A 20,753-nucleotide genomic window follows, 5' to 3' on the forward strand; every position below is an offset into this window, starting at 1 on the left:
GAAGGGAACTGCCTGTCAGTGCGGAGATTAGGCTTCTCTTTAAAAAGGGATGCCCAATCTCTGAACAGCTGGGCTTGTGGGGGCATTGGCATCGATCAGTTGGGAGAAACCCAGCTCACAGCCGCTGTTAACACCAATGGGAAACACTCCGGCTTTCCCGCTGGCCTGTGCACTTTGAGCCGATTTGGGGAATCATGGCCCATAAATCTGTGAATGACGTCTTAATGGTTTATTTTCTGACAGGTGTCAACGTCACTGCAACAGATTTGCCTTATCAACAGCAAACAACAGCAGCCGTGACAACAGAGGCGGCTTACAGTTCACCCACAACCTCACTGACTCCAACGGCAGGACAATCAACAACTCCCATTACAGACCAATATACAAGCATGACATCGACTCCACTGATGGCTGCCCCTACAGTTACAGCGGTCACCACAATATCTCCAGTAACTGCCTCTCCAGTAACTTACACAACATCTTTTACATCAACAGAACCTTCAGTTTTAAGTTCTGTAAGGGCCGCCACAGCTTTCACTGGGAGCACCAGGTCAACAAGTGCTACAGCAGCAGTTACAATCCAGTCTGGAACTCCCGTGTACACAAGTGCAGCGTTAAGTAGTGCCTTTTCAACCATGGCTCCCAGCAACAGATCTGAAGGGATTGTTCACACAACGCATGCTACAGTACCTACTGCTCAGCCAGCAATATTACAGACTCAGTACAGTACATCCGCCACTGAAAGTACTGAACCTACGACACTGCAGCAGACAACTGTGGGAAAGGCAGAAACATCAACGGAAGAGGTTGCCAGGCATTCTATTATGCCATTGACAACCACCAGAGTAACCTTGACTCCAGGGGTAGCTGGGACGACGCAGCGCACATTGTCGACTGCCGTTTCTGTCTCAGCTACCAGCGTTCAGGAGAAAACCACGTTAGAAGCATCCTCTGCGTCGCAGACTTTCCCTTCGAACCTGACCTCAGCCACTACTGCTGCTACAACCAGCCCTCAACCAGAAACTGTATTTCCATTTGGTATCTCAACTGCGCCCTCTTATTCTCAATCTGCGGCTCCATCTGTGACAACGCCACCATGCATAGTAGGATCAGTTTTAACCTACCTTTCCCCCTTAAACAGAACATACGAAATGACAAATAAAAAATACCAATTTAAGAGTTAAAATTGAGAAAATTTGATTAAACTCGGAATTTCAGGTTAAAAGCTTGAGATTGCGTCATTTGGTTGATCCATTCTTTATTGCATTTACTTTGTGGCTGGAATTTTAGCAAGTCTGCCCCAGGCTCGCAGAATGGCATTCTCCTTTGGCCTCAGGTGCGATCCTACAAGCCTTGGGCATGTACTGGTAAAATTAGGCCTGTGTGTTTCCCTTCAACCTATCCCACATGGTTTGTACTCCTCCTAACCAGTTACCATCATTAAGCCTCCAGGGGGCACACTGATTAGCACCACTGCCTCACAATGCCAGGGACCTGGGTTCAATTCCAGCCATGGGTAACTGCCTGTGTGGAGTTTGCACGCTGTCCCTGTGTCTGCGTGGGTTTTCTCTGGGTACTCTGGTTTCCTCCCACAATCCAAAGATGTGCAGGTTAGGTGGATTGGCCATGCTAAGTTGCCCCTTAGTGTCCCTTGGTGAACCTGTGGAACTCTTTGCCACAGAAGGCTGTGGAGGCCAGGTCGTTGAGTGTCTTTAAGATAGAGATAGATGGGTTCTTGATTAATAAGGGGATCAGGATTTATGGGGAAAAGGCAGGAGAATGGGGATGAGAAAAATATCAGCCACAATTGAATGGCAGAGCAAAATCGATGGGCTGAGTGGCCTAATTCTGTTCTTATGTCTTATGATCCCAAGATGTATAGGATAGATAGGTTAGCCCTGGGAAATGTGGGGGTAAGGGGGTTTATGGGGATAAGGCAGAGGAGAGAGTCTGAGTAAGATATTCTGTCGGAGAGTTAGTGCAGACTCGATGGGCCAAATGGCCTCTTCTGCACTGTAGGGATTCTGTGATTTTATGAACGAGAGGATCAGTAGACATTCTAGACTGCAGTCTTTTTTTTAAACTGCTACTATCAATATTACTGAAGCTTGTGCAATGGGGATATTTTCCTGCCATTTTGATTCCGCAGGTTAGATGCTCCAGCAATGCATGATATTCCATCGAATAGCCTGGACAGAAGTATGTAAATTACCAAATCAGAGTAGGCATATTAGATGCCAGTTAAAAATGGTATTATAGACCTGAATATTAGAAAGCCACTTTGCCGTTTGTAGTGGGAAACTGCTGTTTCTTTCTTAAGAGATATCTGTACAAATTGAAGTAACAGGCAGGTTGGATGGCATAAGAAATTGCTACAGATGGAAGCATGTGACATATTGCGATTCAAAAATATCAACTTTATTTCTGTGACTGTTTTCAATGGAGAGTTTCTTATTCGATGGTTTCGGATTTGGTTCAAAATTTATCATCCAGTCCATCATTAAATACTTTTTCCCATTCATTCACGAGATAGTAATTAAATCACCACAATGAGTGACATTGGGCCCTTCAACGAAAACAAAAAATGTCATGCGACAGAAAGTAATGAACAGAGCAGGATGTATTAGGGAAAATATCAGTTTCAGAATTAAACACTTGGCCAACCCTTTATCCATGACTTTGTCAATGATTCTAGCATTCGCTATATGGACTTGATCCATACAATAACCAAAATCTTTCTGTTGTAATGGCTGAATCACAAAGATCTTGGGCCCAATTCCTGCTACACTCCCACTGCAGCGAATTTGGTGGCCAGCCAAATCTCCATTCACTGTGGTGGGATGGGAAAATGCCGTCGGCGTGAACGGTGGTAAGATTCCAGCCCTTGATCTTTGTGTTTTATAAAAAAACTAAATAAACAATTTCTTAATGTCCCTCAGAAGTCTAACCAATTGCCAATATTTATCAATATTCCATCCTTTATTTGTTAACATTCTTGGCCTCAGCTAAAAATTTCCCATCTTCTAAACTAATGTTATCACCAGGTGTCTCTTTTATTCTCAATTAAGGCTGTCTACAAACATCTTTTTTTTCTGCACAGTAAGGCTTAGCTAAAATCTTGAGTGCCAAGTGGCAGATAAGGCAATCCAATGCTGCCTGTCCAGAGAAAATTATTTAGGTGACAAGTTGATAATCTAATAACAATCCATAACCAACTTTGTATCTAGTGTCAAATAATAGAAATGTAAAACTTAGGTTGCGGTTTCATAATGTCCCTCCTTTTTGCTGTGACATTGAATTAATCTCTGCAATATTAATTTTACCTTGAATGACAGATGTAGGCCTGATTTTTGAGATGGATCTTGACACCACTACCTAGGATCATTCCAATTCTTTTCCCGAGTCCAGTGGTGCTTTGGGACAGACTTTTGTCTGTTTCAATAGTTATTTATTCTTAGAATGGTTTGCTAGTATGTTGCCGGAGGCTTATAGCTTGAGGGATGCCAGTTTATATCAAGCAGAGGTGACCAGAAGTCTCTGCCACTCTTACTGCCAGCCATTGGCATGTTGGAAGGATTTGCAGATTGACACTCAACCTGATTGTGTATCTTATGAACACACCTTCCTTGGCCATCAAGTCCTGGGGTGGGGCTCGAACCCAGAGTGTCTGGCTGAGAGGCAGGGTTGCTACTCACTGCGCCACAAGACCTCTACACTGAGGACCACGCTAAATTAAGCTCCTGGAGATTTTACAGTGAGGGACTCAGTTACCCTTAGATTTCCAGTGTTCCTATGCTCTTGTGTGATTAAGTCTTCACGTCAATGTTTTTGATCTTTAGGTCAGTGTTTTTGGTTTGCTTAAACAAACGTACAGTGTGAAAAACTTAATCAAATATGGGAACAAAGTTCACTTTCTAATCTTACTATTATTTCTATAAGGTCTTTAGTTTCCCTTGATCACTGAAATAAAGATTGTTACAATGGCTTGACTTTAATTGCTTCCTTGAGGCAGGAACTTCTTGGATGAAGTCCCATGATTATTCCTAAAATCCGAAGTTGTATTAAGAACAAAACCAAATTTTACAATAGACGAAGGAATGGCTCAGGAAAAAAATTCAAACAATTCACACTCGTGCATTTTTATATCTTATATATTTTGTATGTCTTTTGATCCATACTTTTTATTATAAATTATTTTTTGCAGTGCCCTTTTAATATGACTAAGCCAAGTTGTGGATTTCTGGGAATGCCTGTCCAAATCAACAATGACAGGTGCTGTCCACAGTGGGAGTGTCCATGTGAGTATCTGTTTCACCTTTGAGTCACACCATATTAATGAACCGTAAGCATTGTTATTCTTCTGATTAAAGAAAAATCACATAATAAGATGCCAAAGTGGAAACATACAAATTGGATGTAAAACATTTGTTCCTGGCATTTATTTTCCATGAGCCTGCTCCTCTTGGAATCTTGTTAGATTGAACTAGCTCTGATTCTGTTTGTGGTCTTTTCCTGCCTTTAATTTTCACAACTCTTACATTCAAACATGCAAACGTATGAATTAGGACCAGGAATACACTATCCGGCCCCTTGAGGGTGCTCCATCACTTGATAAGATCAAGGTTTATCTCATTGTAGCCTCAACTCCACTTACCTGCCTACTCCCCTGTACTCTCTGACTTCCTTATTAGTCAAGAGTCTGTAGAATTCCACTTTAAAGATATTCAAAGAAACGGCCTCCACTGCTCACTGGGGAAGAGAATTTCACAGGCTTTTTGAGAGAAAAAAAATCTAAATCTTAAATGAGAGATCCCTTATTTTTAAACTGCGTCTGCTAGTTCTACTCTTCCACAAGGGAAAACATCCTTTTAGAATGCACTCTGTCAAGTCTCTGCAGGATCTTATGCATTTCAATGAGCTTACCCCTCATTATTCTACATTTCAATAGATACAGGCCCAACCTGTCCAACCTTTCCTCATGATTATCACCATACCTTCCTCAAAGTCCAATTACTTCTTCCGAATCTGACAGTGTGGTAACTATTAGAGGGAGACCTAGAAACGACCCCCGCAAATGACTTTTCTTACCTCAACCAAAACTGATTCTATGGGCAGGATTTTCTGGCCACGCTCACCCTAAGACCAGAAAATCCCACCCGAGGTCACTGGATCTTTGCATGATCCACCCCCTGCCTGCTACAATTCCCCTGGCAGGAGGGACAAGAAAATTCCACCCTACATATTGAAATTTAGAACTAAGGTTATTTCTCTCTACTGCACAAATATCATTCTTAATCAACTGAGCTACCCCTCCACCAATCCCTAGCTTCATGGCCTTCCAAAACGTCATGTACCCTTAAATATTCAGATCCCAGCCTTTATCAACTTGCAGATATGTCCCTGTAATGGCTATAGGAGCATAAATTTTTATTTCTATTTGAGTACGTCCCTTGTTGTCATACTCTGATTATCATTACCTTTATTATTAACTTGCTCTCTTTGTTTGTCCCCTCCCTTTAACTCATCAGAGTTTCCCTCACTCGCTCCTTTACCCCACTATTTAGTTTAACACTGATCCAAACACAATTCAGGTGAAGACTGTCTCAATGATACAGCTCCCACTCTCCCAATACTGGTGCCAGGTCCACTTTTTTTCTTTACAAGCTGTAAATTCTATCCATTCCTGCTCTTTAAATAGTACGTTTGAAGTTATATAAGATGAGGTTTTGCATATAATTGTGATACTTTACAGAAACAGACGAATTTCCGAACGGGGAAGTGACTGAATAATTGTTACTTCTGGCCTGTCCTGTGGTTTTCTATACCTCAAAATAATATATTTACCAATGACAGCACAATCTTCATCTACTGCTGAATACAGAAATGGCAGATTTTTAAAACATTCAAATTGTACTCAAGTTACAACTTTAGTTAGCTTCTAAATAAGTACAACACCCTCTATTATTTCTACTCCAATTATACTCTACTGATTTCTGATACCTGTTTTAATGAATACAAGACATGTACCAGGCAATGACCATCTCCATCAAAAGAAAGTGTAACTAGCTGCTTTGACATTCAACATCATTGCCATCGCTGAATCCCCAACACCAACATCCTGGAGGTTACCATTGACCAGAAACCCAACAGCCACATAAATACTGTGGCTAGCAGAGCAGGTCAGAAAGTGGGCATTCTGCTCAACTTCTGGCTCCTCAGAAGCCTTTTCACCATCTACAAAGCACCAGTCAGGAGTGTGTTGGAATATTCTCCACATGTCTGGCTGAGTGCAGGTCCCACGACATGCAAGAAGCTCAACACCATTCAGGACACAACATCCTGCTTGATTTTTGCTTTCCACCACCTAAGGCATTGGCTCCCTCCACCACTGGACAAGATATGTACTGTCTACACAATGCAATGCAGCAACTTGCTAAGGCTTCTTTTGACAGCACCTCCCACACTCGTAAACTCTACTACATAGAAACACAAGGGCATTAGGCACATGGGAACCCTGAACTTTTCCTCCAACTCATACACCATCCTGACTTAGAATAACACTGGCATACAAAGTCAAACTCTTCCCTAAATGCACTGTGGGTGTCGCTGCACCACACCATCTGCAGCAGTTTAAGATAAGAAGTCTCACAACACCAGGTTAAAGTCTAACAGGTTTATTTGATAGTAAACACCACAAGCTGTGGGAACGCTGTTCCTCCATCAGTGAGTGGAGAGTTCTGATCACAAATAAGGCATATAAATGCACACACATTTTACAGAATACTGATTAGAATGTGAATCTTTACAGCTAATCTGCTATTCAGATTCCTTCTGTAAAGACTCGCATTCTAATCAGTATTTTGTAAACGGTGTGTGCCTTTATGTGCCCTGTTTCTGATCATAACTCTCCACTCACCTGACGAAGGAACTGCGTTCCGAAAGCTTGTGGGGTTTACTATCAGATAAACCTGTTGGACTTTAACCTGGTGTCGTGAGACTTCTCACTGTGTTTACCCCAGTCCAATGCCAGCATCTCCACATCACAATTTAAGATGACAGCTTACCGCTACCTTCTCAATGACAATTAGAGATGTGCAGTAAATACTGCCCTTGCCAGAAACACCCATACCTCAGAAATGTGTAGAAAAACGTAATTTCAAATTCTGTGTTTAGCCGGGGGGGGGGGGGGGGGGGGGGGGGCTTCAAATTGCTTACGATTACAAGAATAGAGTAACATTAGAAAATTACCATCAGTCTACTTAATCACATCTAAGCTGTTGGTTCTTTTTGTCCCATGTTCATCGTCACAGTTAAAATTATTTGCTGCCCTTGAATTATTGAATATTATATACCCAAGTGATTGACAATTGTCTTTATTTTCCATTTACTGCCCAAAACCCCAAACTGCCCTGAATAAAAGCAGCCCCCCCCAATGGAGAGAAACATTCAAAGTAACTGCAATTTTTGTTTCTGTACAAAATATTGTATATTGTATAAAGCAAGAAAATAATTATTACTTTCAAATCTGTACCTAATAAGAAGTAATCAGAAAAGCTTCTGAACATGCAGTACAGATGGTCTGTAAAATGGAAACTTTTTAAATCACAGATTTGAAACTTATCCGTATGAAGAAGATTTCACAGAAGCATTTGCCTTCAACTGACCTTGCGACAATAATGTTTGTCAATACATTTCAGGGTAAATTTTCCTCTGGGGTTGCCTGTGCAGTTGCACCTTCCAGAGGTTGGACGCCCTGAATTTCCTGTCCTGGGCTTCACTTCCGTTTTCCAGATGAGATCCACGTACAGGTCTGCCGCCTAACTGGGCATTTGCTGAAATGAAAAGCAGCAAACAGAAGCACAGATGTGAGGCCTGTAACTGACCTCTTGGACAATGGAATCAAGGGCTGTGATTCTCTGATGTGGTACACCCTGCCATCTCTGTCAAAAATTTGGTGCTTAGCCAATTCTCTATTCACAGCAATGGGACAGGAGAATCCCAGCCATGGATGAATTTGGAGGATCCCAGTCTGGGACTTTAGCTGTTCCCTGAGAATCCTGTGGCTTTACCAGAAGTGCTATTCCACCAAGCAGCACAGTGGCACAGTGGTTAGCACTGCTGTATCATGGCACTAGGAACCCAGGTTCAATTCTTGGTCTTGGGTCGCTGTCTGCCTGAAGTTTGCACGTTCTCCCCATCGGGGTCCTTGTGCATGAGTTGCAAACACCCAGCTTGCAGGTGCAGCAGGTGGTCAGGAAGGCGAATGGGATGCTGGCCTTCATAGCGAGGGGGATTGAATATAAAAGTAGGGAGGTCTTGCTGCAGCTGTATAGGGCATTGGTGAGGCCGCAGCTGGAGTACTGTGTGCAGTTTTGGGCGCCGCACCTGCGCAAGGATATTTTGGCCTTGGAGGGAGTGCAGAGGAGGTTTACTAGGCTGATACCGGAGTTGAGGGGGTTGAGCTATGAGGAGAGGCTGAATAAACTAGGCTTGTACTCGTTAGAGTTTAGAAGAATGAGGGGAGATCTCATTGAGACGTATAAGATGATGAATGGGATGGATAGGATAGAGGTGGAGAGACTCTTCCCGCTCAAAAAAGACAGTAGGACTAGGGGGCACAGCATCAAGATAAAGGGGAGGCGGTTTAGAACAGAGTTGAGGAGGAACTTCTTCACTCAAAGGGTGGTGAATCTCTGGAATTCTCTGCCCGTTGAAGTGGTGGAGGCTGCCTCGCTAAATATTTTTAAGAAGCGGGTTGATGGGTTCTTGATAAGAGAGGGGATTAAGGGTTATGGGGAGAGGGCGGGAAAGTGGAACTGAGCCACAACAGATCAGCCATGATCTTATTGAATGGCAGGGCAGGCTCGAAGGGCTAGATGGCCTACTCCTGCTCCTATTTCTTATGTTCTTATGTTCTTATGACTGTGTGGGTTTCGTCTGGATGCTCCAGTTTCCTCCCACAGCCCAAAGATGTGCAGGTTAGGTGGATTGGCCATGCTAAATTGACCCTTAGTGTCAGGGAGATTAGCTAGGGTAAATGCCTGGAATTATGGGGTAGGGCCTGAGTGGGATTGCGCTTGGTGCAGACTTGATGGGCTGAATGGCCTCCTTCTGCACTGTAGGGTTCTATGATTCTAAGCTTCAATCTTTGCCTTTCCTTTAATCTTCAAGCTGCCCATGGATTCCCCAAGATGATCCACTCTAATCCAGAGAGGCTGGCCCAAATCCTTTGTGTTGCTTTTTTCAGCCATCTCACAACTGGAGAGCCCAGTGATAAAGGGCAAATTGAAGTGAGGGAACCCCCCCTTTCCCCCTCAATTCAGGTTCAGAATGCACTCCAAGCACAGGACAATATTGTGGGCAGCCTTGGGAAATAGTGGCATATGTAGGGTATTGTGTGGATAGGAACTTAACATAACGGATCTTCATCCGTATTTGATTTGCTGAGCCTGCAGACACAGATACAGGAAGAAGAAAATCATCTATTTAGTGCACCAAAAGCAATAATAATAAAACACCATATTTCTCCAATTCTTTAACCAAGATGCACCATAGAAAACATTCTTTCAGTTGTATCATAGCTAGATACAACTCCTGCTCCGTCCAAGACCGCAAGGAACTACAAAAGGTCGTGAATGTAGCCCAATCAATCATGCAAACCAGCCTCCCATCCATTGATTCTCTCTGCCCTTCCTACAGCCTTGGCAGCATGATTAAGGATCCCTCGCACCCCAGACATTCCCTCTTCCACCTTCTTCCTTTGGAAAAAGATACAGAAGTCTGAGGCTAATTATCAACCAACTCAAGAACAGCTTTTTCTCTGCTGCCATCAGGCTTTTGAATGGACTTACCTTCCATTAAGTTGATCTTTCTCTACATCCTAGTTAGGACTGTAACACTACATTCTGCACTCTCTCATTTCCTTCTCTATGAAAGAAATGTTTTGTCTGCATAGCGTGCAACAAACAATACTTTTTACTGTATGTGACAATAATAAATCAAATCAAATCAAGAAATAGTTTCAAACCAATATATTTGCCTTGTCAGGTCGCTGTTCGATATTTTCTGACCTGCACATCATCACATTTGATGGCAATGATGTGGGAATATATGATGCCGCTGCCTATGTATTGACTCTGCTACCACAAGAAACTATCGTTGCTCACATTGAGCAGTGTCCTACCCGGGAGGTAACTCCTAATATTTTCTAACACTAGAACCAAATACCGAATAAAAAGTGATGATTAAAAGACATTCACGTATAAGTTACATCAACAATTTCAGTAATTATTGACCATTAGATATATTCATTTGATTATATCTCTGGATAGTTATTCAATTAATTATGAAGGAGTAGTATTTCAAACTATATTTTATCATCTATGAAAATTAATCACTAAACATTAGCTGAACTGTTTCTGAAATACACTGTTTTGTTAATTACAGAGTGCAAATTCTATACGACGTCCTGTGAGTACAAGACTATTACTGTCAATACATTTTAACATGACTCATTCCAAATTATCACTTAAAGTAATACGATTATTTTAATGATTTTATTTACCAGCTATCATTGCTTTTACCTTTAAGGTGCCTGGAGGAAATTCTGGATTGTGCTTTAAAAAATTGAACATAACTTCACGTAAGCATAGAGTTCTCATTGATCGACTGGAAAGACTGGTGAGTGTGATGTTAATAATACCAGAGTGTGTCAGTGACAGGCGGCACAGTGGCACAGTGGTTAGCATTACTGCCTTACAGCGCTAATGGCCCAGATTCGAATCCTGGCTAAGATCACTGTCTGTGTCGCGTTTGCTCATTCTCCCCATCATGAGTGGGAGTGCTCTGGTTTCCTCCTACAGACTGAGAGACATGCATTGACCTGAACAGGTGCCATTGAGTGGCATCTAGGGGAGTTTCACAGTAACTTCATTGCAGTGTTAATGTAAACCGTGACTAATAAATGTACTTTACTTTAAATTTTTGCATTTTCTTTATAAAACTACCACTGTTATTGCCATTAATTTTACAGTAGTAACACATATAGTTAAATGATTAATTTTTTTTACTCTTGCATTTGTTATGATAGTTGGTAGTTTCATGACTTCCATCCCAGGCCAATACTTCAGTTACCAAATAATAGGCTAGATTTTCCAGCCCTTTCCACTGGTAGGATCTTCCAGTTCACTGAAGGTGACCCCCATCGCCCCCGTCCCCTTTTCCATGTGGGTTTCATGACACAACAGCTGAGCCATACAATACGTAGACCTCGGTGGGACTGGAAGATCAAGCCGATGGCCAATGGTGAGCCCCTTCCACTGCTAAAAAGCACACTTTGTTTGGAGGGGTGGTAATTCCCAGCCAATGTCTACTGTATTATTTATTTGTTTATTATTTATCATTATTTATTTGAGAACTCCGCTGTATTCTCTAAATAATTTAACTGATGTTATACATTTATGTAATTATGTAAATGAAACTCATGGCAAAACACTATATCAATAAACAATCAGTGGCATTGATCTTTTGTCTCAAGCAGTCAGCCTAGAAATTAATTTGCCTCACAAACTGTGACCAATCCCTCCTCTTTAAAGTTTATTTATTAGTCACAAGTAAGGCTGACATTCACACTGCAATGAAGTTACTGTGAAATTCCCCTAGTCGCCGCACTCCGGCGCTGGTTCGAGTAAATGCACCCTAACTAGAATCTGACATTGGGCAACCTTACACAGTGTGCTGGCGAGATTTGAAAATTCAGGATGAAGATAACTGAGGGAGAAAAAGGTCAAAGAAAAGAGTGATTGGGAAAGAATTGGGATTGGGATTGGGGTGAAATGAAGATGAAAGGGTAATGAGGGCAGGGATGGTGTTGGTAAAGCATGGCGGAATGTCTGGAAAAGAAGGCAATCCAGGTAGAGAACGGGGAAGTAACTGGGAATAAAGGTAATCAGAAGAGGAAAGGGCAACTGAAAAGGAAGGCCATTATCAGGGGAGCAATCAAGATGGAATGTGATCTAGCTTGAACAGGCCTGGAAATTGTTTGTAGTTGAACTGGGAGAAGCATCGTATGTTGAGTTAAGCCTTTAGGAATTTAGTTTGAATATAGTTCATTGCAGAGCTATGAAGCCTCCAATCCTTGCTAATTTTTTTGGAATTTTGTGCAATAAATTTGGGTATTCTGTGGCTGGTGCCTCATGAGCCACAGCAAATCATGCTCCTAATTTGTCAGTTCTTGCAGATAACCTGAAAGATTAGTAACCACATATTCTGATTTATTCACCTAATCACAGACTAGCAGTACACATCATCAATGCTCAGATCAATTTTTTGTAAATATTAGAATCATGGAATCCCTACTGTACAGAAGGAGGCCATTTGGCCCATTCAACCTACAAAAATCCCATCCAGGTCCTAAGCCTGTAACTCTACGTATTTGCCCTACTAATCTCCCTGTCATTAAGGGGCAATTTTAGCATGATCAATCAAGCTAACCTGTGCATCTTTGGACTGTGGGAGGAAACCAGAGCACCCGGAGGAAACCCATGCCAGCAGGGGAAGAGCTTGCAAACTCCACCCAAACAGTCACCCAAGGCAGGACTTGAACCCAGGTCCGTGGCACTGTGAGGCAGTGGTGCTAATCACTGTGGCACTGTACAACCCAAATTAACTCTTCATAAATGATTAATAATCATCTATAGTTGTTCAGCTTGTGTGAAGGACTTCGTATGAAAAGATTTCAGTTGCATTTATTATATTTGCAGACAACAGTGAACTCTCGACCTGCTCGTCTCCCATTCACAAAATTAGGCTTCCATATACAGGACACTGGAGCAATGTATCTGATCACAACCCCAGCTGGCGTTACTATTCAGTGGTACCGTAGCACAGGTATCATTGTACTGGAATTCGGTTTGCCGTCCAACAGAACTATAGGAACTAAAGGCTTGTGTGGTAAGTAATCTGTATTCCAGATTTGAATTTTGTATCCATTCATCCTTTCAAACTTCATTGCAGTAATTGAGTTTTAATAAATAATATCACTCCATACATCTTCGGTTCTGGTTCATTGCTGCTTTATAAATAGGACATTTGAGCTAATGAAGCCCAAGTGTGACACATTTAGTTTTAATAAATGGACGGTGCATTATTGTTGATCTCCTGTCCAGAGACAACAGTAAGAAGTCACACAACACCAGGTTAAAATCCAACAGGTTTATTTGGTATCATGAGCTTTGAGTCACCTGGTGAAGGAGCAGCACTCTGAAAGCTTGTGATACCAAATAAACCTGTTGGACTTTAACCTGGTGTAGTGAGACTATTTACTGTGTCCATCCGCCCCAGTCCAACACCGGCATGTCCACATCATGGCATAGACAACAAACAATTTCTCCTGCAAAAGTGCTTCTTTCGCTAGAGTTTAGAAGAATGAGGGGAGATCTCATTGAGACGTATAAGATGATGAATGGGATGGATAGGATAGAGGTGGAGAGACTCTTCCCGCTCAAAAAAGACAGTAGGACTAGGGGGCACAGCCTCAAGATAAAGGGGAGGCGGTTTAGAACGGAGTTGAGGAGGAACTTCTTCACTCAAAGGGTGGTGAATCTCTGGAATTCTCTGCCCGTTGAAGTGGTGGAGGCTGCCTCGCTAAATATTTTTAGGAAGCGGGTTGATGGGTTCTTGATAAGAGAGGGGATTAAGGGTTATGGGGAGAGGGCGGGAAAGTGGAACTGAGCCACAACAGATCAGCCATGATCTTATTGAATGGCGGGGCAGGCTCGAAGGGCTAGATGGCCTACTCCTGCTCCTATTTCTTATGTTCTTATGTTCTTATGTTCTTATGTTTTTTCACTATAAAGGTGGAATCCCACCCCCCGCCCCCAACACCCCAAAAGCCAAGTGTCATAATGGTGAGAATGCCGGAATACGCCACATCAGTCTCAGATACTGGCTTGCATCACCCTCCCTCTACAGCCCCCCTTCATAGCCACCCTCCCCTCCCCCCGCGTAGAGTGGGTAGGAGCCCAATCAGGGCCAGTGGTGCAAGGCGGGTGAATCCCAATTGCCATCATGTCTGATGGGAGTCCCAACGTTTAGCTGATGCCGCATTAGGCAAGGCATCAGGATTCCCGCAGGCCATTTGATGGGGCTGGAGAATCCCCCCATTTGTCTGTAAACCCCATTCATTGAAACAAATATTGGTTTCAACAAAATACAGTTTGGACAATACACTCAAGTCTAAATGCTGTTTTTGAATAACTGTAAGAAATCTCACAACATCAGGTTAAAGTCCAGTCGGTTTATTTGGTAGTAAACACCACTAGCTTTCGGGGTTTGCCCCCTCGTCAAGTAAGTCACCTGATGAAAGGGCAAAGCCTGAAAGCTAGTGGCGTTTACTACCAAATAAACCTGTTGGACTTTAACCTGGTGTTGTGAGACTTCTTACTGCGTTTACCCCAGACCAAAACCAGCATCTCCACGTCATTCAAATAACTGATCAGAATAATGTAACTGCATCATTATTAATGTTACCACTAAAGTTTTGGGCCAATCAATGTCTCTTTACTTTAGGCTGCTGTAATGGCAGTCCCGCTGATGATCTGAAGCTACCAAATGGAACCATTGTCACAGAAGTGGAAAATATTGGTCTTTTCCTTGAAAGTTGGATGGTTGAAACATCTGGACTGGAGACTGATTGTTTCAGATGCCGAAAACAGAACTGTACTACTGGTAACTGTACTGCGTGTTTTGATATGTTGAATCAGAATCCTTGGACCCTGTGTCATCAACATGTAAGTAGAGATGCTGCATCCTTTTGAAAATTGCACATCACATTTAGAATGATTAAATACTTGAATGATCTGTGTGTAATAGACAGACAAGTAATGGAACTGATGAAATATTAATGAATCATTCTTCACTATTCCTTTCTAATCTGTCAGTGTTGATTTTTAATTCCAACTTCGACAGTGCAACATGTTGATTTATTTAGAATATTGTTAGGATCCTGGAGCAGAATCCCAAGGTATATTATGAGCTAGACTAGAATCCAATTTTTTTATTTTGCCATAACTGGATGTTTCACTCCAGGAGTAATCTCACGGACAAATAAGGGATTTTTAAAAATCAAAACAAGCTTTATTCATAACATAGTTTAAGCTTGACTCTAACAAAATAAAGCAGGTTAACTCTTAACAGTTGAACAATCTTTTAACATGGAAGGGAACAACTCTAATTTCTAACTTGTCACTATTTCAGTTCCATTAAACAACATTCTTCCTGTAGACTTAAAATCTATTCTAAATATAGTTAGCGATCACTAGCTATACTTGCTCTAAATGAGTGTAGACTCTCTTGGAGCTGTCAGAGAGAGCAGACTTCGGTCTGTAAACAGCTCCAGCCAGCAACTGAATTTGAAACCGAAACAGAAAGCTGTTTCTCTGCAACAAACCTGGCTCCTCCCATTCACCATATCATCTCATGGCACTGAATACCTGAACAAAACTTTCCATTCCTTTCATTAGAAAAATCCAGGGGAAATCCCAATTTATAAACAACAGTCCATTAGTCTTATTTAGTAAACATTACATGACTAAAATGAGTGAGTATTCTGCTTTCCCAGCACCTGAGCTGTATTCCTGCCAAACATACTGACTGCCTGTAGAAAAAAATCTGAACTTTGAGCAATCTATAGAAACAGAACCCTGGTGGGATTTTACAGCCTTGCTCAAGCGAGACTGGAAATTCTCACCTGAGGTCAATAGTCATTTCTGTTGTCCGTACCTCACCCGCACTGATTCCCTAGTGGGTGGGGTGTTAGAATTCTGGTGCATATTATCAATAGCACAGTATCATCACAATATTCCCTTTTATTCATCATACAGGAAAGTAAAGGAAAGACCCCCTGTAATATATGCCAAGAAAAGAGTTACTTGTATATAATGGGAGGGTCAAGTAGTTGGTAATCATTCATGTGCATTTCTACATTCTGCAATATAAATTTTAAAGTCAGAAAAAAATCTTTTTTTTGAGTATGGTGCATTTTCAAGCTGTCATATCTTAAGAAGTCACACAACAGTAAAAGAAGCTTTTGAAAATTGATATTGTAATTAGGTAAAATTTGGATATACAGATTAAATTGTGAAAGGAATATGTTTTGAGGCACATAGATTGATTTCTCTATCAGTTCAAGCATGTTGCTCTAATGTCCTTTTTCACAAGTGTCTTGTTCACCTCAAGGTTACTCCAGAAATATTTTGTGAGCTGTGGATTAGGGATTTTCACTATGTGACGCATCAGTGTGATGCTTTGGCTTTGTATGCAGCTGCTTGCAATAAATACAATGTTTGTATTCCATGGAGGACTCCAGAATTTTGCCGTAAGTGTTTTGACCTGCTGAATTATTAATAGCTATTATGTTACAATTAATTATTTAATTTATTCATAATGAAACTGCAGTAACAAGCCTCCATATCTGTTTTGGACGAACTGATTACTATAGAATCTCCCTACCTCAAAATGAAAATGAATAAAATCCTATCCAGTGCTTTGTTCCTCCTAGTTGAAATTCACTAACATCCTTCTGATATTAACGCTTTCATGCTACATTGCACTCACCAAGTGAATATATAGAGTAGGAGATTTTAAATCTTCCTTGATTTGACTAACTGCAAGAAGAACAATGATACTGATTTAGCAGTCTTCTTAAATCTTCATGGTCACTTTATCCATAAGTCTCCTTCATTTTTTTTTCTATTCATTGGAAGTGGGCTTTACTGCCTTTTGCTAAATCCATTTAAGAGTCAATCACATTGCTGTGGTTTTGGAGTGACACATAGACCATTTAAGGATGGGTTTTAACATCAATCAGAATGGCTTCATTGGAATTATTACACTTTTAATTCCAGATTTTTACTGGATACATATTTTACTAGCTACTGCCATGGGATTTGAACCCAAGTCCCTAGAGCTACATTTTGGGTTTCTGGATTACTAGTCCAGTCAAAATACCACTATGCCACCACCTATCTCCTCCCCTGGTGCTCTGGATGGAGCGAAGTAACTGTACGTGTGCTCAAAATGAAATGTGAGTCTCTAATTTCTCCTCCAATCAAGGATTAGTCAATATTCCTGTTAAGCAAATTGGTTAGAAACATAAGAAACATAAGAAATAGGAGCAGGAGTAGGCCATCTAGCCCTTCGAGCCTGCCCTGCCATTCAGTAAGATCATGGCTGATCTGTCGTGTCTCAGTTCCACATTCCCGCCCTCTCCCCATAACCCTTAATCCCCTTGCCTATCAAAAACCTATCAACCCGCGTCTTAAAAATATTTAGCGAGGCAGCCTCCACCACTTCAATGGGCAGAGAATTCCAGAGATTCACCACCCTTTGGGTGAAGAAGTTCCTCCTCAACTCTGCTCTAAACGACCCCCCTTTATCTTGAGGCTGTGCCCTCTAGTCCTACTGTCCTTTCTGAGCGGGAAGAGCCTCTCCACCTCTATCCTATCCATCCCATTCATCATCTTATATGTCTCCATGAGATCTCCCCTCATTCTTCTAAACTCTAATGACTACAAGCCTAGTTTATTCAGCCTCTCCTCATAGTTCAACCCCCTCAACTCTGGTATCAGCCTAGTAAACCTCCTCTGCACTGCCTCCAAGGCCAAAATATCCTTGCGTAAGTGCAGCGACCAAAACTGCACACAGTACTCCAGCTGCGGCCTCACCAGTGCCCTATACAGCTGCAGCAAGACCTCCCTACTTTTATATTCAATCCCCCTCGCTATGAAGGCCAGCATCCCATTTGCCTTCCTGACCACCTGCTGCACCTGTAGGCTGGGTTTTTGTGACTCATGCACAAGGACCCCGAGGTCCCTCTGCACCGTTGCATGCTGCAGTTTTTCGCCATGCAAGTAATAGTCCTTCCTACCATTATTCCTACCAAAGTGGACAACCTCACATTTGCCAACATTAAATTCCATTTGCCAGTTCCTGGCCCATTCGCCCAGCCTATCTAGATCCTTCTGCAGACTCTCCACACCCTCCGCACAATTTGCCGTTCCACCAATCTTGGTGTCGTCAGCAAATTTCGACACCATACACTCGGTTCGCTCCTCCAGATCATCTATATAAATGGTAAATAGCTGAGGCCCCAGCACTGACCCCTGGGGCACTCCACTAGTCACCAACTGCCAATCCGAATAGCACCCATTGACCCCCACTCTCTGCCTCCTATTTGACAGCCAATCCTCTATCCACGCTAACACCCTACCCCAACTCCATGCCCCCTGACCTTCTGTAACAACCTCTTGTGAGGCACCTTGTCAAACGCCTTCTGAAAATCAAGAAACACCACATCCACCGGCTCTCCTCTATCCACTGCCCTAGACACATCCTCATAGAACTCCAATAAATTCGTCAGACACGACTTCTCCTTAACGAAACCGTGCTGCGTCTGCTCTATCAAGCAATTCCCTTCAAGATGCCTCGCTATTTTCTCCTTGATCACGGATTCTAACATTTTACCTACAACAGACGTTAAACTAACAGGCCTATAATTCCCTGCCTTTTGCCTGCCACCCTTCTTAAACAACAGCGTAACATTAGCCGTTTTCCAATCTTCCGGCACTTCCCCGGAATCCAGCGACGTTTGGAAAATAATCACCAAGGCATCCACTATCACCACCGCCATTTCTTTCAGAACCCTTGGATGCATTCCATCCGGTCCTGGGGACTTGTGAACAATCAGTCCCTCCAGTCTGTTGAGCACTGCCTCTCTAGTAACAATAATGTCATTCAGGCCCTCCACTCCTACCATCTTTCCATCGCTAACACCCGGCAAATTATTCACGTCCTCCTCCGTGAAGACCGAAACAAAAAAGTTATTCAAGGCCTCAGCCATTTCCCCATCTCCTACCACTAAGTCCCCCCTCTCATCCTCTAAGGGTCCAACGTTCACCCTAGCCAGCCTCTTCCTTTTTATATATTTATAAAAACTCTTGCTATCCTTTTTTATATTAAGCGCTAGCCCAGCTTCATAGTTTATCCTACCCTTCTTTATCAACTTCTTTGTCATTCTTTGTTGACATTTAAACCTCTCCCAATCCTCTTCTCGCCCACTACTCTTAGCTACTCTAAACGCATCCGCTTTTAATTTAACACTTTCCTTTACCTCCTTCATTATCCACGGCTGATTATCTCTCCTATGATCCTTCTTAACCATCGGAATAAATTTCTGCTGAGCACCAAGAAAGATCTCCTTAAAGATCCTCCACTGTTCCTCAGCAGACCTACCTTCCAACGCGTTCCCCCAATCAACATTCGCCAATTCCTCTCTCATCCTACCGTACTCCCCTCTATTCAAACAAAGGACACATGTCCGGGAACCCACTTTCTCCTCCTCCATCTGCACCAGAAACTCCACCATACAATGATCACTCTTGCCAAGAGGATCCTTCACCACAAGGTCCCTAATTCTACCCGCCTCATTGCATAACACCAGATCCAAGATAGCTCGCTCCCTTGTCGGCTCCAACACACACTGTTCAAGGAAACTATCCCGGCAGCATTCCAAGAACTCCTCCTCGAGCCCACCGCGTCCAACATGGGTCGACCAATCAATATGTAGATTGAAATCCCCCATAATTATCGCCGTCCCATTCCTGCACGCTGCGTTTATTTGCGCGTTAACAGCCCGCCCCACCTCCAGATCATTATTTGGGGGCCTATAAATGACACCCACCAGCGTCTTCCTCCCTTTGCTGTTCCTAATCTCCACCCACAACGATTCCACTTTCTGCTCTTTGGTTCCTATATCATCCCTTACTACCACCCTGATGCTATCCTTAATCAGCAGAGCGACGCCCCCCCCTTTTTCCTCCCGCCTATCCTTCCTAAACACTTGATACCCCTGGACATTCAGCTTCCAGTCCCTGTCACCTTGCAGCCACGTCTCTGTAATGGCCACCAGATCATATCCATTTGTGCTGATCTGCGCCACCAGCTCATCCATTTAATTCCGAATGCTTCGTGAATTCAGATAAAGTGCCTTCATCCCAGCCTTCACCTGTACCCTATTTGCCAGAACGCCACCAACCATACTCACGCCCCCTATCCCTTTATTATTGGGACATCCTTGGCCTCTTCCCTTACCCGTACCCTCTCCTTTACTTTAGACCCCGTAATGTCACCTACCCTCGCACCCTCCCCCCACTAATTAGTTTAGGTTTAGGTTCTTCCAAGCGCATGTTCTCAGCAAATACCTCATGCTGCAATCACATTAATAGAAGCATTTCTTCCTCATAAAATGCAAATGCTTTTTGCAATCTCCAAATGAACTTTCATTGTCTGAAGCATTCTCATCATCCTTTTCACCTGCATATATGGAAGACAATGGTATAGTGATATTGTCACTGGACTAGGAATCCCGAGACCCAAGGTAATGCTCTGGACACTCAGCTTTGAATCCCATCACAGCAGATGTTGAAATTTGAATTCAATAAAAATCTAGATATAAAAGCCTGATCATGACCCTGATTGTTGTAGAAACCCATCTGATTCATTAATACCCTTTAGAGGATCTGGCCTCGTATATATATTATGGCCTAGCAAGTCACTCAAATCAAGGGCAATTGGGGATGGGCAATAAATGTCAGCCCAGACAGTGATCAAAAACACCTCAGAATAATAAAAAAACATTTTTTTCAGCTTCACTGTTCTGTGTATTGCACCATTTGAGAATGATTCAATTGCAATTT

The 20,753-nt window shown here is 42.5% G+C and overlaps 1 protein-coding gene across 1 annotated transcript in view; it reads left to right on the top strand.

Annotated features, from left to right (window-relative positions):
• otogl (otogelin-like) overlaps positions 1-20,753 on the top strand; it is a 161,984-nt gene that overhangs the window by 111,125 nt on the left and 30,106 nt on the right. The window contains exons 33-40 of the mRNA XM_080191498.1: positions 244-1,025; positions 4,196-4,298; positions 10,048-10,190; positions 10,447-10,470; positions 10,591-10,680; positions 12,762-12,951; positions 14,569-14,789; positions 16,237-16,375. Of these exons, the coding sequence (XP_080047624.1) occupies positions 244-1,025; positions 4,196-4,298; positions 10,048-10,190; positions 10,447-10,470; positions 10,591-10,680; positions 12,762-12,951; positions 14,569-14,789; positions 16,237-16,375 (1,692 nt within the window). The remainder of the gene's footprint in view (positions 1-243; positions 1,026-4,195; positions 4,299-10,047; positions 10,191-10,446; positions 10,471-10,590; positions 10,681-12,761; positions 12,952-14,568; positions 14,790-16,236; positions 16,376-20,753) is intronic.

This window comes from Carcharhinus amblyrhynchos, chromosome 6 (genome assembly GCF_965287045.1).
Source record: "Carcharhinus amblyrhynchos chromosome 6, sCarAmb.v2.hapA, whole genome shotgun sequence".
NCBI classification, from domain to species: domain Eukaryota; kingdom Metazoa; phylum Chordata; class Chondrichthyes; order Carcharhiniformes; family Carcharhinidae; genus Carcharhinus; species Carcharhinus amblyrhynchos.